General features: G+C 40.7%; 1 protein-coding gene across 3 annotated transcripts in view; it reads left to right on the top strand.

Moving 5' to 3' along the window:
• Positions 1-17,889, top strand: part of RASGRF2 (Ras protein specific guanine nucleotide releasing factor 2) — a 486,592-nt gene that overhangs the window by 210,815 nt on the left and 257,888 nt on the right. For all 3 annotated transcript variants that reach the window (XM_040341627.1, XM_040341631.1, XM_040341628.1), the window contains exon 4: positions 16,805-16,894. In XM_040341627.1, the coding sequence (XP_040197561.1) occupies positions 16,805-16,894 (90 nt within the window). The remainder of the gene's footprint in view (positions 1-16,804; positions 16,895-17,889) is intronic.

The raw sequence follows: 17,889 nt of genomic DNA on the forward strand, positions 1-17,889 counted from the left end.
TAACACCAGCATGTCATTCAAAAACAGAGTCACTGAGTTGGAAAAAGGATCACCCCCTTGTGTCAGTATTTTCTTAAAATACATTTTGCTTTAATTACAGCCTTTAGTCGGTTGGGATGTGTCTCTACTAACTTTGTACATCTAGACTTTGCAATATATGCCCACTCTTCTTAGGAGAACTGCTCAAGTGCAGTTAAATTCCACAGATTTTCAATGGGGTTTAAGTCTGGACTCTGACTAGGCCATGCAAGGACATTCACCTTTTCCTCCTTCAACCGCTGTGTGGTCATTTTTACCGTGTGCTTTGGGTCATTGTCATGTTGGAAGGTAAACCTTCTTTGCATTGACAATTTTCTGGCAGAGGGCAGCTGATTTTCCTCAAGAATTTGACTGTATTTTGCCCCGTCCATTTTTCTTCTATCCTGACAAGTGCTCTAGTCGCTACTTCAGATAAACACTCCCATAACAGGATATTACCACCTCCATGCTTTACTGTAGGAATGGTGTTGTTTGGATGGTGATCTGTATTGGATTTCTGCATCATTTGGTGTTGAGGCCAAATAATTAAACTTTAGTCCCATCTGACCATAACACCTTTTTCCATGTGCCCTCCGATTCTTAAAGGTACGTCTTGGCAAAGCTCAGTCATGACTGCATGTGGCCTTTTTTGAGGAGTATTTATTTTCTTGAAACTCTCCGATACAAGTCATATTTGTGGATAATTTGTGATATTGTTGTCACATGCACACAAAGACCACTCTTTGTCATAAATTCCTGCAACTGCTTCAGAGTTGCTGTAGGCCTCTTGGCAGCCTCTCTGGTCAGTTTCCTCCTGGCTCTTACATCCAGTTTGGAGTGATGTCCTGATCTAGGGAGGGTCTGCGTTGTACCAAATACCTTCCACTTCTTAATAACAGACTTCACTGTGGCATTGATAAAGCCTTGGAAATAATTTTGTATCCATCTCCTGACTTGTCCCTGTCCGCAAATTTATCCCAGAGATCTTTTGACAGTGCCTTGCCAACTCATAGTTGTTTGTTTGCTTAAATTGCACTACTATGGACTGAAATGCTCCAGGAAAGCTCTTTTCATGCTGAGCTAATCAAAATGACCACAGTTGATCACAGTTGAAAGTTAAATGGCTTTGTGTGCTATTAAGAAGGCGATTAACTACACCTGATTGAGTTTACAAGTCATTTTTAGAAGGGGAGTTGAATGGTGCATTTTGACCTTTAAACACTAGTCCTGACTATCATTTTATTATCTAATTACATTTACTTTTCATTGGCCAATACCATTGCTTCATATCCAAAAATCTCTATGCATAGGAAACAGTATATATGAATAATTCACACAGCAAAAATTGCTTCATACAATGTTCCACTTTTATTAACCCCGGCATGGTGTTAAGTATGGATGAAATTTGGGTGTTACCGATCACCTTCCACCAATAAGGGTACATGTTCAAATTACATCAACCAATCACAATGTCAATCAATGTTACCATATGATTATGTCACATAGACAGCTATAACTCAAGACTATCTCCTGACACATACGTCAGACCCATCGTACACAACAATATATATTTACTTTAATGAGAAAAATGATAACTTCTAAAGGAACATGTTGTGTATTAGATTAGAAAACAACAGGGGGCCTTTTACATGACCCTTTCAGGGGTGATCCTTTTTTCAACTTAGTGGTTCTGTTTTTGATTTTAATTTCTTTTTTTTTATATAATTCTTTATTTTGTATATCTTTTTTCCTCTTTTCCTCTGTTCCTTCCACAGACATGAAACAATAGGTACAGCTTTTACAATCTCTACATCATTATAACATTCATTGAGATCTTCACCTTAACATCTCATAAACTCTATTTTACAGCCTTATAACATTCCTTGTAATCTTCACCTTAGCATCTCATATACTCTATATTTCTGCCTCCTATTACATTTCTAATCTCCTCTATACTGGCCCAGGCCCCCTATCCTTGGTGAACCCGCTATTTTCGTCTGCTATCCTCAAAGGGGTGTTCTAAGCCCGAGGAAATGTTAATCGTCCACCCAAAAATCCTCCCTCCCTCCCCACCCAAAAAAAAAAAAAAAAAAAAAAACAAGAAAAAAAAAGAAGAAATGCATCTGTCCCCGGTCTCTCCCCCCCCCCCCCCCCCCCCCCCCCCCCCCTATAAGCTCCGCTCCCTATATTCAATGAATGGAGTCCAGGTCCTCCAATAGGTCTCCTCTCGTTCCTGTATTCCCATTGTGAGGTTTTCCATCATCTGTATCTCATTTATTCTGCTAAGCCATTGCAGTTTTGTTGGGGAGGCGGTACTCTTCCATAGGATAGGTATACACGCCTTTGCGGCTGTTATCAAGTGACGGATTAGAGATTGTTTATAGTTTTCCATTGATATGGGAATGTCGAGTAACAAGAACGCCGCAGGTCTGTCTCCTAAGTTTATCCCGGTAATTTCCCGGATTGTCTCCGAGACCATCCTCCAGAATTCTCTTATCACCAGACATTCCCAGAATATGTGTACCATGGTGCCCTCCTCTTTCTGACATCTCCAGCAAATTTTTGACGTAGTGGGAAAAAAACGATTTAGTATTGTTGGTGTCCTGTACCACCTTGTCATAACTTTATATCCCCCCTCCTGGTACCTAGATGCGATTGAGGCTTTATGTATAAATGCAAAGATCTTATTTTTCTGAGTATCTGAAAACTTAACGCCCAGATCCCTTTCCCATGCCTGTATGAAGACAAGCTCTCGTGGCGCCTTTGATTCGATCAATAAGGTATACATATATGATAGCATATGTCTCGATGGTTCTTTTTTTAAACAGATTTCCTCAAATTTGGACGGAGTCCCTATTTCTGCCTCGTGGGTCTTCAGAGATCCTAAAAACGTTCTCAACTGATTACGTCTCCATATGTCTAAGTCTTCCCCATATACCAGTTCTAAATCTTCGTTCTGCATTACGTGGTTCTCTCTCATGAAATGTATCAGCCTGCAGGCTCCCTTCCGTCTCAAGTTATTGAAATAGCGATCTTTTAACCCTGGCCCAAAGCTCGGGTTTCCTAGGATAGGTGTCATAGGGCCGATACATTTCACCAGATTCGTATTCTTACACGCCCGCCTGGTAACTCTAAGTGTAGCCTTTATCATCGGGTGTTTCTTTGCGCTCTGAGGTATCTTATTCTCCCCCAACCACGCCAGACCTTCTATAGGGATACTACTGGCTTCTTGTTCCAGATTGACCCAGGGTTTGTCAGCCTGTTGTGTGCACCAATCCACTACTCGTGCTAGATGAGAGGCATCATAGTACCCCATTGGATCTGGGAGGCCCACTCCTCCTTTATCTTTGGGTAGAGTCAGTATATTTCTCCGGACTCTGGCCGGTTTTCCAGCCCAAATGAACTTCATGAACTTTGCTCGTATGTCTCTCAGGAATCCCATCGGCAATGTTATGGGAAGGGTCTGCAAAAGATAGATTAGCCTTGGCATCGTGTTCATTTTTATTATGTTTATTCGGCCAAACCATGAGAATGTTTCTTTATCCCATTTTTGTAAATCTAGCTTTATTTGTTTTATTAGGGGTATAAAGTTTAATTCAAAGATCCTGCCCAATTTCCTCGGTATCTTCGTCCCTAAATATTCCACATGGGAATCTGTCCATCTGAAAGAGAAACTCCCGGCCAACTGATGCCGTAATCCACTGTTCACCTCAATTCCCATTGCTTCCGATTTGTTGTAGTTGACTTTAAAATTGGAAATTTTTCCATATCTTTTTATCTCTGCTAATAAGCAGGGGAGCGATGTTATCGGGGACGTTAATGTGAACAGTAGATCATCAGCATACGCTGCCACCTTATAGTCGTCTTCCCCAACCCGTATACCCCTTATATCACTGTTTGCTCTAATAGTTCTTAAAAAGGGCTCCAGGGAAAGAATAAATATAATTGGGGATAGGGGGCATCCCTGTCGGGTTCCATTATGGATAGGGAAGGGATCTGATTTTTTCTCATTAATCCTCACTCTTGCCGATGGGCAGGAGTATAGGCTTGTGATCCAGTTCAGTAAGCCCTTCCCCAAACCAATATGTGATAGCATAACTTTTAGATATCCCCATTCCACCCTGTCAAAGGCTTTTTCCGCATCAGCGGATATCAAAACTACGGACTGGTGACGTTGTTGTGCTAAATATATTGTGCTTATTATCCTTTGGGTATTCTCTCTACCTTCTCTGCCCGGGGTGAAACCCACTTGATCTGGGTGTATCAGAGCGGGGATATACGGCAACAGTCTATCTGCCAGTATCTTCGCCAGGATTTTTAAATCGACATCTAGCAAGGATATTGGCCGATAACTTGAACACTCGGCGGGATCTTTCCCATCCTTGGGAATCACCACAATCTCGGCCATTAAGGTTTCCGCTGGCATCCTCTGTCCTTCGCGGATCGAATTAAAAGCCGCAACGAACCTAGGTGCCAGTTTTTCCGCAAAAATTTTGTAATACCGCAAGGTATAACCATCAGGACCCGGCGCCTTTCCCGCTTTTAATGCTCCTAAGGCTCCCAGAAATTCTTCAACTGTAATCGGGCCATCTATCTTTTCTGCTTCTTCTGTAGGTATCTTTGGCATCTTTGAAGACAATAGATATTCCTTGGCCCTTTCCTCCCTTTCTGCAGTATTAATTCTTCCACCCTGCCTCTCCAAATTATATAGGTTTAAATAATAGACTCTAAATGCTTCAGCTATTTGCTGTGTTGAGCTCACCAGTACATTCCCCTGCGTTCTAATTTTTTCGATCTGGTTGCGGGATCTCGTATCTCTGAGTGCGTTCGCCAGTAATCTGCTGGGTTTATTCCCGAATTCGTAAAAAGTTCTTTTACACCTACTCAATTTGGCTTTTGCTTTGTCCGTTAGCATAAGATTTAATTTTTCCCGCAGGCCCGCCAACTTCTCCCCTATCTGATGTGTCTGTAATTTCTTATGTGCTGTTTCCAGAAGTTGGATTTCCCCCAGCAGACTATCCAGTTTAGCACTCAGATTACGTTTTCTATGTGCCCCCAATGAGATTAGTACCCCTCTTAGGTAGCATTTATGTGTTTCCCAGATATTCATAGGCAGTGTTTCATCTGAGTCGTTAATAGAGAAGAAATAGTCTAATTCCCTAGCTATCTGCTTCTCATAATCCGGATCTTTTAAGAGTGTCTCATTAACTCTCCAATTCCATTCTCGTGGCCCCCTTTCTCCCCATTCTATACTGCAATTGGTTGGCGCATGATCGGATATCGTAAAAGATCCTATTGCTGCTCCTCGTAATCTTGAAAGAATGTTCTGATCTATAAAGACATAATCTATCCTTGTGTATGTTTTGTGTTTCGCTGAAAAAAAACTATAATCCTTGTCATGCGGATGGGTCATCCTCCAGCTATCTATTACCTGAGTTTCTTTCAATAGACACCTTGCTTTCCGTAGTTTTGTGTTGGAGATATGAGACACTCCCCTTGATACATCTATCACTGGGTCTAATGCTATATTTAGATCACCCCCCATGATAAGGAACCCCTCTTTATGTTGTTGTACCATTTCCAGATATTTTTCCAGTGCGACTGTAGGGTCTTCATTGGGTAAATATAAGTTCACCAGAGTAACTTTTTGATTCCCTAACTCCCCTTTTACGATTAGCATCCGGCCTACATCGTCCGTAATTACATTTGATTCCTTCCAAATCATTTGTTTTGAGAGCAAGATTGCCACTCCATTCGCCTTCGATGTCTGCGAGGCACCATGGTATACAGTCGGAAAACTTTGATTTCCCAATCTGGGTATTTTATCTTTTCGAAAATGGGTCTCTTGTAAAAAGGTTACTTGTGCCTTAATCCTGCTAAGTTCTGCCAATAATTTAGTACGTTTTTCTGGGCTATTTAAGCCTTTGACATTATATGAAGTAAAATTATTTAAATCCGTTTTTGTCATCTTTCTACTCTAGTGTAGGGGATTACCCTTTAACCTCACGAGGGGACTCGAAGATACCAAGGAGGATGGGAGGGGAGAAGGGGGAGAGAGAAAGGCCGCGACCCCAATTTTAGACAGACATACAGAAAAAAAAAGGAAGAAAAAAAAAAAAAAAAAAAAAAAAAAAAACCCCTACCCCTATTCCCCGTATCTCGAGGACTGGTCACACGCCCCAATGCCCGAGTAATTTCACTTCCTTTCCCCTCCCCCGCGGCTCCAACCCGCGTCCCCTCGCTACTCTGGAGGAGGATCGCTGTTGGACCTAGACGGGACGGGGAACGAAAAAAAAAAAAAAAAAAACCCCCAGGGAGAGGGGAAAATCCCCTTTCCCTTTATTTAACGCCTCCGGTCTACCTCCAACTGGAGGAGAGGCGTTTTTGGTGGGGAGAGTGTATGTGCAGAAAAGAGCGAGGACAACGCGTCGGGAGCTCCCCCGCGTTTGCCCGCGCGCACCCCTTCATACGTTTCACATTGACTTTATGTTAACCATGTATCTCTTCACCCCAGCTTTAAGGATACCCCTTTATTCAGAAGACACCCCTCTGACAATCTCCGCCCCTAGATTTCCCAAAGCATGCCCCCCCAAAAAAAAAAAAAAAAAGAGGGGGGAAACATAGAGGGACGAGGGAGGGGGAGGAAGAGAGAAAAAGGCGAACCTATAGAACCAAAAAAAAAAGAAAAAAAAATGGCACATGTGCCTTTCCTCCCCTCCCCCCCCCTCTGGGCCCACTCCCCACCCCCCCCCCATAAAAAAATATATAATAAAATTCCTATATACTATTGAGGGAAAATATACATTTTGCATCTCATCCTTCTGCCATATTAGCTTCTTCTGGCATATATAAATTTCTATAAGCATTTCCTCATCGGTATCATGCAACATAGCTTACAACCCTGTTTCTACCTTATTCTATCTTGTTCTTAGTCCTCATTAAGAGGTACAGTTCCATGGTGCATTGCTATACAACATCATAAAAAAAGACAACGTAAAAAAAAAAAAAAAAACCCCAGATATTTTACTACCGTCTGAGAGCTTGGCCTTCAAACCTTCAGACCTTTTAATTTCCCCCCTACCTACCCCTTCCTAGCCCCACTTCAGCCCAAGCCCCTTTAACCCTTATATCCTATCTATTCCCTATCACTACTATCCCCGTGTCCATGCTTCACTCCGATGTGTTTTTAGTGGAGGCTTAAAAACCTGCCTTATCTCCCAAAAAAAACAAAAACAAAAAAAAAAAAAAACACAATACACACATAGAAGGGGAGCACAAAAAGGCCCCATTTATCCTTGTGATTATATTTAATTTAGTTTTAATATCCCTTTTGTATAACACTTATTTTATAAACCCTTTATACCCCTATGGTGCTATTTAACCTACCCCCACCCCCCCTCTCTCCTCCCCTCCCCCCCCCCTCTGCACAAGCCTTTGACCCCCCCCCTTATTACCCACCCTAAGATAACCCCCAGACTACACACATCCCCCCCTCCCCTAGAGAAAAAAAAAAAAGTATACATTCCTATTACCCCCCCCCCCTCTTAGGCCTCAGGCGGGGCATCTGATCTTCTACTAATTTTTATGGGACCAGAGCGCCCCTTAATGGGGGGTCATTCTAGCATTTTCCTCTACTTTTTCGCTCCCACCACGCTTCCCTCCAAAAAAAAAAAAAAAAAAGGGAAAGGGAGGGAGGGAGGGGGGGGGGAACGACCCCCGCCTATCTCTCCCAGACACCTTGTTTGGACCTTAATCCCTCTTTCCATTTTCACTGTCATTTTGACTTTTCATTTTCACTTTCACTTGTATCGATTTGTATTTAACCGGTATACCACAGTATTCTGGGTCCCTCCCCCCCTCCCCCTCCCCCCCCCTCCAAAAAAATAAATAAAACACTAAGAGAAAAAAAAAAAAAAAAAAAAAAAAAACACAGGCAGAGTCCCGACATTCTAGTTCAGACCCCCTGGAAAAAAAAAAAAAAAAAACATATGGGGGTAAGATGTCCAAATGCCCTCCATTTCTCTTCACCCTTTCCCGGGGGATTTCTCCTCTTGTCTTCACATAGGCCCATTGTTACGATCCCCAGTCTCCCTTTGTCTTTTTAGAGCTAGTATCGATCCAACAGTATGGGTGATTCTAACCAATTTGGGACTTCAATAGGATCTGTTCCCAGAAACTGAAAAAGTTCTGTTAGTTGTGCGGGGGACCTTAGATTGAAGTTCTGCCCTGCTTTTTTAACGATCACTGCCAGGGGGTACCCCCATCGGTATGTAGCTTCTTTAAGGCGTATGTATTCCAGCAAGGGTTTTAACATTCGTCTTCTCCATTTTGTGAGCCTACATAGATCCGGATAGACCTGTATGTCGACACCCTCCCACTTTATCACTCCCTCATTCCATGCAGCTCGCATTATATCTTCCTTCACCCTGAAAAAATGTACTCTGCACACCACATCTCTAGGGCCTCCTTGGGCTGGGGAACGAAAAGTAGGGACTTTGTGGACCCGGTCCAGTTCAATTGGTGTATCAACAGGGTTATTCAGAATTTGGTTAAATATGGACATGGCCGCCTCTCTCAGAGCGGGACCCTCCAAATTTTCAGGGACCCCCTTAATTCTGATGTTATTCCGCCTACTTCTGTCCTCAGCCTCCTCAGAATGTAGCTGTATCATAGCCAACTGTTGGTGCTGTCTCGCATGCTCCTCTTCCATATTCCCCATTCTCTGCTCCAGTCTGCAATTTAGCTCTTCTAAGTATGTAGCTTTAAGCTCAGCCTTTGCTACCCCAGCACGTACCTCCTCAATTTCCTCTCTCAGTGCCCCCATAATACCTTTGATCAGAGACTGTATGTCCTCCTTTGTGGGGAGAGCCTTAATAAGTGCTCTTAGCTGCTCCATGTCAGTTCTGGACTCTTGTCCCTTCTCCTCCTGTATCTCATGTAGTTGTGGGGGCATATTATTATAACCCAGACATACCTCTGTCACCAGCAGCTTGTTAGTCTCTGCTTCCGTGGGGCAATCTCTCCCCCTGGACATACCTCTGTTCTGTGTGGGTGTCACCGCCGCCGCTGGAGACGATACCTCTGATAGAGAATCTCCTCCACACGCCATCGTATTTCCAGCAGCTGCCATCTCCTGCAAGTCTCTCGTGCTGGTGGTGTTCCCGGCGACCGCCGCTGACTGCAACGCAGCGTCCGTCTTCGCCCTGAGATAGCGGGTAATGTATGAGTGAGCTTGAGTGCTGGGTGCTCGAGTAGTCCTTCCGGGTCGTCTTCCGCGACGCGACATGTGCCGCTGCAGGCTGCCCTCCCTGGGACACACGGTCTGCTTAGCCACAGCGCGCTCTAAGCATATACTGGCCGCTCTCGCTGGGTTGCTCTGCGGTGGACGCTTTAGTCCACTGTCAGTCGGTCAGCTGTTGGGTGCACGCAAGGATCGCGCTAGGGGCTCCTCACATTCCTCCTCACTCCTCCATACTCAGACCACTCCCCCCGGAAGCGGAAACCACTGATTTTAATTTCTGAGGTGTTGGTGTTATATTTTTCACTTGGATGCTATACGTTGCGCTGAGTAAATACAGCTGTATAAAACAAAAGCTATGTCTATCTTCATCAACAAAATGTGATTATTTTAAAGGAAGGTGATTCTTTTCTATACCCACTGTAAGTATGTTGAAGGTTTGAGGTCAATTCTCAGAATACAGTATATAGCATAAAACCACAAAGGCTCCATCTTTCATATTGGAAACAGAAAAAAAATGAATTCATTTTTTAATCAGTTCAGTTTTCACACCTGTATACTATGGACCAGAGCGATTTTTATAATCTGCGCCCATTGATTCAGTTCTCATTACTTAGGATGACAAATTAATACATGTTGTATTTTTTCAGCGCAAACAATGTTTTCTCCTGGTAATATTGTCTATGCATTCTATATACAAAAGGTGTAACACAAAGAAAAAAAATACTTTTTTTCTTGCTTGATCAGTGTTGGGAATCATTTTGTGATCTTGTTGATCAAAAGTGCACAATGTATTCTACTATTTCTCTGTGTATAATGACAATACTTTTTTTGTTTCCATTGCAAATCTATTGCAAATCATAGCAAAGGGATTTGCAAATAATAAAAACATTTTTTTTGCACTTTTTTATTTTTCAAGCTAAGAACCTTTTTTTACCAAAAATAGAAACTACTCCTTTATCTTGCTAAAAATGCAGTCACTTGTCACTTCCTTTTGAACTGCCCGGAAGAATATCTTTCTTCCTAGCGATCTTCTATAAGCTACTGATTGCCCTGCCACCCCTGTAATAGAGATAAAGAGATATGGACATGTTTGTAGTCCATATCAGGAGCACAACCTAGGTTGACAACTATGGCTCCCTCCATAGATAGAAAGGGCTTAATTTTCAGGATTACCAGGTAAAAAATAACCAAAAGAAGCTTGTAGAAGAGAAATGCAACGACTACAAGTACTAGCATTATGCAATATATTTTTTTTTTGGTCTAGATACACTCTAGATACAAAAAATTAAAATCGGCAGCAAAAAAATAGTTAATGAGAAAAATAAGTTACTTAGCTGATTAGGGTTAACTAAGAGTTACTAAGGGGTTAAACACTAACGTAGTTACATTTTTTCATCTTTTTTTTTAACTTGCAGGGTTGCTTTAACTGACATATTATGCAGGTTAGGGACCTGTTTACACTGGTGCTCTGCATTAGAACGTGTTACATGAAACAACCCATTCATTTGAATGGAGCTGTCCAATGCACCAAAAACGATGCATGCAACATTTTCAGCCTTGTAACGAGTTGACTTCTCAACATGCATAGGGGTGCCTTTTACAATATATGGCATTAGACAGCAATACACTTGCTGACTTAAGTTAGGGCACCAAAAACGACGACTAACTTTGCGACGGGAAACTATACTAGCGGCGACGTAGCGAACGCGAAAAACCGTCATGGATCCGCCGTAACTCCTAATTTGCATACCCGACGCTGGTTTACGACGCAAACTCCCCCCAGCGGTGGCCGCGGTACTGCATCCTAAGATCCGACAGTGTAAAACAATTACACCTGTCAAATCTTAGGGATATCTATGCGTAACTGATTCTATGAATCAGTCGCATAGATAGAAACAGAGATACGACGGCGTATCAGCAGATACGCCGTCGTATCTCCACTGTGAATCTGGCCCAAAGTGACACCTACAGTTGTGCTCATAAGTGGAAGGTAAATGGTTTTCAATTTTTTTTTACAAATACATATCTGAAAAGTGTGGCGTGCATTAGTATTCAGCACCCTTTACTCTAATACCCCTAACTAAAATCTAGTGGAACCAATTGCCTTCAGAAGTCACCTAATTAGTAAATAGAGTCCACATGTGTGTAATTTAATCTCAGTATAAATACAGCTGTTCTGCGAAGCACTCAGAGATTTGTTAGAGAACCTTAGTGAACAAACAGCATCATGAAGGCCAAGGAACACATCAGACAGGTCAGGGATAAAGTTGTGGAGAAGTTTAAAACAGGAATAGGGTATAAAAAAATATCCCAAGCTTTGAACATCTCATGGAGCACTGTTCAATCCATCATCCGAAAATGGAAAGAGTATGGGACAACTGCAAACCTACCAAGACATGGCCGTCCACCTAAAGTGACAGGCTGGGCAAGGAGAGCATTAATCAGAGAAGCAGCCAAGAGGGCCATGGTAACTCTGGAGGAGCCGCAGTGATCCACAGCTTAGGTGGGAGAATCTGTCCACAGGACAACTATTAGTTGTGCATTCCACACATCTGGCTTTTATGGAAGAGTTGCAAGAAGAAAGCCATTGTTAAAAGAAAGCCATAAGAAGTCGCGTTTTCAGTTTGCAAGAAGCCATGTGAGGGATGCAGCAAACATGTGGAAGAAGGTGCTCTGGTCAGATGAGACCAAAATTGAACTTTTTGACCTAAAAGTAAAAGACATAGATCCAATTGAGAATCTGTGGCAAGACTGGAAAATTGCTGTTCATAGACGCTCTCCATCCAATCTGACAGAGCTTGAGCTATTTTTCAAAAAAGAATGGGCAAACATATCACTCTAGATATGCAAAGCTGGTAGAGGCCTCCCAAAAAGACTTGCAGCTGTAATTGCAGTGGAAGGTGGTTCTACAAAGTATTGACTCAGGAGGGCTGAATACAAATGCACACCACACTTTTCACATATTTATTTGTAAAAAAAAATTAAAACCATTTATCCTTTTCTTTTCACAATTATGTGCCACTTTGTGTTGGTCTATCACATAAAATCCCAATAAAATACATTACATTTTTGGTTGTAACATGACAACATGTGGAAAATTTAAAGGGGTATGAATACTTTTCAAGGCACTGTATATACCTATCTATGTAGCACGCCCAGTGAAGATAACTGGTTAAAAATATTGCTCCACCACTATTGGTTAGGTAAAGTGGTGTATGTCCATATTTACTTTAACCTTGAAGAAAGCATTGGATGAATGAAATGTAGAAGTAGCCATTGACACTACTGCGGTTGGGCTGTGCGTCCTGCGTTTACTCGGGCATGGCAGCCTATTCATTTAACCACTAGAGTACCGGGCCATCGTCAAATGACGGCTCCACGGTTACTCTGAAAATTCAACAGGACGTCATATGACGTCCTGTATTCTTGCGGCCACTGGGGGGCGCGCGAGCGCCCGGCGCGTCCCCGAGATGCCGATGCGCGTGCCTGGCGGTCGCGATGTCCGCCAGGCACTCGGAATCGGCGGCTACAGGGACAAGACGTGGAGCTCTGTGTGTAAACACAGAGCTCCACGTCCTGTCAGGGAAGAGAGGAGACCGATCTGTGTCCCTTGTACATAGGGACACAGCATCGGTCACCCCCCTTTCCCCACAGTTAGAACACAATTTAGGGATACATATTAACCCCTCCCTCACCCCCTAGTGTTAAAAAATCGCAAATCGCCGCCAATACTAGTAAAAAAAATAATAAAATAAAAATGCCATAAATCTATCAGCTATTTTGTAAACGCTATAACTTTTGCGCAAACCAATCAATATATGATCATTGCGATTTTTTTTACCAAAAATATGTAGAAGAATACATATCGGCCTAAACTGAGGAAAAAAAACGTTTTTTTTTTTTAAAATTGTGATATTTATTAAATAAAAAAGTAAAAAAGTGTTTTTTTTTTAAATTGTCACTCTTCTTTTGTTTATAGCGCAAAAAATAAAAACCGCAGAGGTGATCAAATACCACCAAAAGAAAGCTCTATTTGTGGGAACAAAATGATAAAAAAATTGTTTGGGTACAGTGTAGCACGACCGCGCAATTGTCATTCAAAATGCGACAGTGCTGAAAGCTGAAAATTGGCTTGGGCAGGAAGGGGCGTAAGTGCCCAGTATGGAAGTGGTTAAATGCATACACCTTTTTAAAAATGTGGCCACAGGGAAACTTTTTGACCATGCGGTTTCCCTACAGTTCCTGCACCCGTGATTGCGATGGCGGCTGAGATGCATGGGGGTGCCATTCAGAATGAATGGCAGCCTCGTGCGTCTCATAAGAGCAGTGCGTTTCGGTTGCAGGTGCGGGTATCTATGCATTACAACCAACCAGAACACACAGTGTGGGCCAGTGTCAACTTAGCCTTATGCCCCATACACACGATCGGACCTTTGTCTGACCAAATTCACATCGGAATTCCGACGGAGGAAAAGAGAACATGTTCTCTATATAAACTCTGATGCAATTCATCATAATTTCCGATGGAATTACTCTGATGGGGCATACATACACACTCAGTTGGACTTTTTCCATCAGAAATTCCGATCGTGTGTATGGGGCATTAGTGGATTATGCGGGTTATACAATACATAGACCTATTTTACAAAATTATTTCTCAAAGACTGAATATCGCAGTGATTATAAGTAAATGAACAACAGTTACAAATGTAAACATGCTGCTTGAGAAAGCACATCCTGTCCTTATGTCATTTATAACAAAAGTAGAGATTTGTAGTGCTGGGTGATTTAGAAGGGTAATGTTTGTAGTGCCCATTAGGCATGTGCAAAATGGAAAAATTTGTTTTGTTTCGTTTTAATTTGTTATTTAATTAATTTTGTTAAGTTAGATTCGTTACATGTGTTAAATTCGTTTTCGGAATTCGTTCGTTTTCGACCGAATTTCGAAAAATCCGGTCGAATTCTAAAATATTTCAATCGGATTCGAAAACAAATTCTATTCGAATCGAATTCGAAAACAATTCGATTCGAAAACAAATTCGAATGAAAATTGAAAGCAAATTTGAATCAAAATCTAAAAAATATAAATCGATTTCTAAAAAAGAATACGATAAAATAGAATATAAAATAATAAAACAATAGAATGAAAATCAAAGAATAGTAAAGAACAGAATGGAATTTAATAGAATGTAATCAAATACAATAGAATATGACCTGGCTTCTTCTATCTATCTTCTATCTATCTTCTTTTTTCTGAAATTCGAAATTCATATAGAATGAACTCAAATTCGAATAGAAAAATATTAGAAGAGTAGAATAATATATATATATATATATATATATATACATATATATATATATATATATATATATATATATATATATAATATTTATTTTTTTAATTCTACTCTATTCTAATATTTTTCTATTCGAATTTGAGTTCATTCTATATGAATTTCGAATTTCAGAAGATGGTTATATATATATATAAATGTAATTTTTTATATATATATATATATATATATATATATATATATATATATATATATATATAAAATTACATTTATATATAAAACCATCTTCTGAAATTCGAAATTCATATAGAATGAACTCAAATTCGAATAGAAAAATATTAGAATAGAGCAGAAAAAAAAATATTTTTATATTTTTTTTTCTGCTCTATTCTAATATTTTTCTATTCGAATTTGAGTTCATTCTATATGAATTTCGAATTTCAGAAGATGGTTTTATATATAAATGTAATTTTATATATATATATTGTAAACATTGGGGGTTGTTTAGCTCTTCTGGCAGATGCGTTTTGGTGTAGTGAGTCCACAGCAGCCAGTTGTAAGATTTAAGGGCCTGGCATTTTTATTAAAGGGAAACAAAATAAAAAGTCCATTCATAGGATTCCCACGCAGGGGTTCTTCTCCAATACAGTTCACAAACACAAAATGCCAAGCTTGCTGGCTCCTAGGCTTACTTCAGCCTGGCTGTACCTGTTAAACCTTGGCCCACTCCTGGCCTCAACAGGATTCTCCAGTCTATTGTCTCCCCGACTTCAGGACTTTCTTCAGCCCCTCTTGGACTCACTAGCCACCCCAGGTCTACTAGCCTCTCAGTCCATCGGCACAAAGTCCCCCCCCCACAAGGGATGTAGTCTTGCAGGGTAGACAGACAGCTCCCCACACACAGGTCTGCCTTGCAGCAACAGCCAGCTGCACACACTCCACCTTCCTCTTCACTCTGTTCTCCCCAGTACCTGATTATATTGGCTGTTTTCACCTGAGCACCCAACCTGCTGGCTATTCCCAAGACCTGGACACAGGGCCGGAGATCCCATCCCGCCCAAGTCTCTGCAGGATCTCCAAACCACACAGCCCCATTCAAACTTAGCAAAACCCGGAGAAAGCTGCCAAAACAGTTTTCTCCGTTTTAAAGTTATGCCGTGAAGTTCTGCTGTCCACTGACATGCAGACTCTGTGTCCGTTTTTCCTGCGTTTTTATGGTGACCGGGACCCTGACTATTACAATATATATATATATATATATATATATATATATATATATATATATATATATATATATATATATATATTCTACTCTTCTAATATTTTTCTATTCGAATTTGAGTTCATTCTATATGAATTTCGAATTTCAGAAAATGGAAGATAGATAGGAGAAGCCAGGTCATATTCTATTGTATTTGATTACATTCTATTAAATTCCATTCTGTTCTTTACTAATCTTTGATTTTCATTCTATTGTTTTATTATTTTATATTCTATTTTATTGTATTCTTTTTTAGAAATCGATTTATATTTTTTAGATTTTGATTCAAATTTGCTTTCAATTTTCATTCGAATTTGTTTTCTAATCGAATTGTTTTCGAATTCGATTCGAATAGAATTTGTTTTCGATGTTTGATCGAATTTCGTCCGCGGGTTTTCGATTCGAAAACATTTGTTCGGATTCGGTAAATTCGTTAATATTACAATTCGGGAATTCGTATGCATCCGAATGTCCGAATAATGAAAAATTTGTCCGAATTTCGATTCGAAACGAAATGCACACGCCTAGTGCCCATTGCCCATTGTCCATGAACCCAAGTGAGGGGAAAATAGGAGCAGGTGAGCTATATTATTCCATAATTTAAACTTAAGCTGTTTTATGTGATTTATACTAATATAAGATGTTTCTGATCGATTAAGTAGTAGCCAATATCTTTCAGACTGTAATTATCCTGTTCTGTGAATAATTGTTTTTTATTGATAACACTTTTTTTAAATGATAATATGAAAAAAAAGATATTTCAGTTGGTTGAAAAATCATTTTGACCAATAGCTTTTTTTTTTTTTAGCATTAATTGGTATTGTTCCTAGAATGTTGGGTTGTCATTTGATTTCATTGGACTTTTCTGAAATCTTCTGAAAGATCAAACCAGCAAAGTTACTTCACTCCTTTTGTTCATCATTTGATTACATTGTGTTGCTGTTGAATTATATGTGACTTTCAACATAATGTTTTTGTGGTGTTTACCAGATTGTAGCTCTCAATAAAACGAAGGAACGGATGCGTCCTTACCACATCAACCATGAAGAAGAAGATCCGGATATCAAGAAAATCAAGAAGGTAACCTGCAAACAAAGGAATAAATCTATGTCATTCTATGGGGGTGCCCATATAGTCATTTAGAGCATACACTGTCCGCATGTCTATCAGACAGCAGCTTACCTACAGTACAGGTCCCTGGCTCTTCTATTTCTGGAGTAGTACTTCTTTTTCTGTGCGTATACTATTTCCAAGCTAAAAGTATGATATGTACCTGGAGTTTTTCCTTTATACTTGTTTTGACAACGATTTCATTTTCTGAAATTGTGGTCTGACACTTTCACTGAAACAAAGGCTTTCATGCTTCTTGAAAGCTTTAGAAATGTCAAAAATCCTTATGTGCCCACCTGGTTAATGTCTCTAAAGCCTCATACACACAATCGGACTTCCAACTGACTTTTCCGTGGATTTTGCCCTGAAGGGCGTTGTCCGTGATATTCATACACATGGTAGGACTTTTTCAGACAACAAACACAAACGTAATGATGTAATTGACGTACTACGTGGTTTTTCTGCTCTTTACCGCCACCCTTTGGGCAACTTCTGCCATTGTTGTCTGATCTTTAGCATTAGTGTTTGTACTTTGGACTTTAGTCCGATGGACTTGCGTACACACGATCGGATAAGCCGAGGTTGTAAGGGTAATTTTTTTGTTTCCCTTAATAGCTTCTTTTACCTTAGTGCAGTCCTCCTTTACTTACCCCATCCTTTGATTTTGCTTTTAAATGTCCTTATTTCTTCTGAGAAATCCTCACTTCCTGTTCATCTGTCTGTAACTCCACATAGCAATGCGAGGCTTTCTCCGTGGTGTGGAGAAAGCCCCTTGAGGGGAGAGGGGGCGGGCAGGAGGGTCAGGACGCTCTCTACTTTGCAGATAGAGAAAGGAGCTGTGTGTTAGTGGGCATCCTGACACTCCTGCTCGCCCCCTCCCCCCTCAAGAGGCTTTCTCCACACCAGGCATTAAACATGGACATGGGGTGAAGTTTAGACTGCAGAGCTGTAGGGCAAAATGTATT

This window comes from Rana temporaria, chromosome 1 (genome assembly GCF_905171775.1).
Source record: "Rana temporaria chromosome 1, aRanTem1.1, whole genome shotgun sequence".
NCBI lineage: Eukaryota > Metazoa > Chordata > Amphibia > Anura > Ranidae > Rana > Rana temporaria.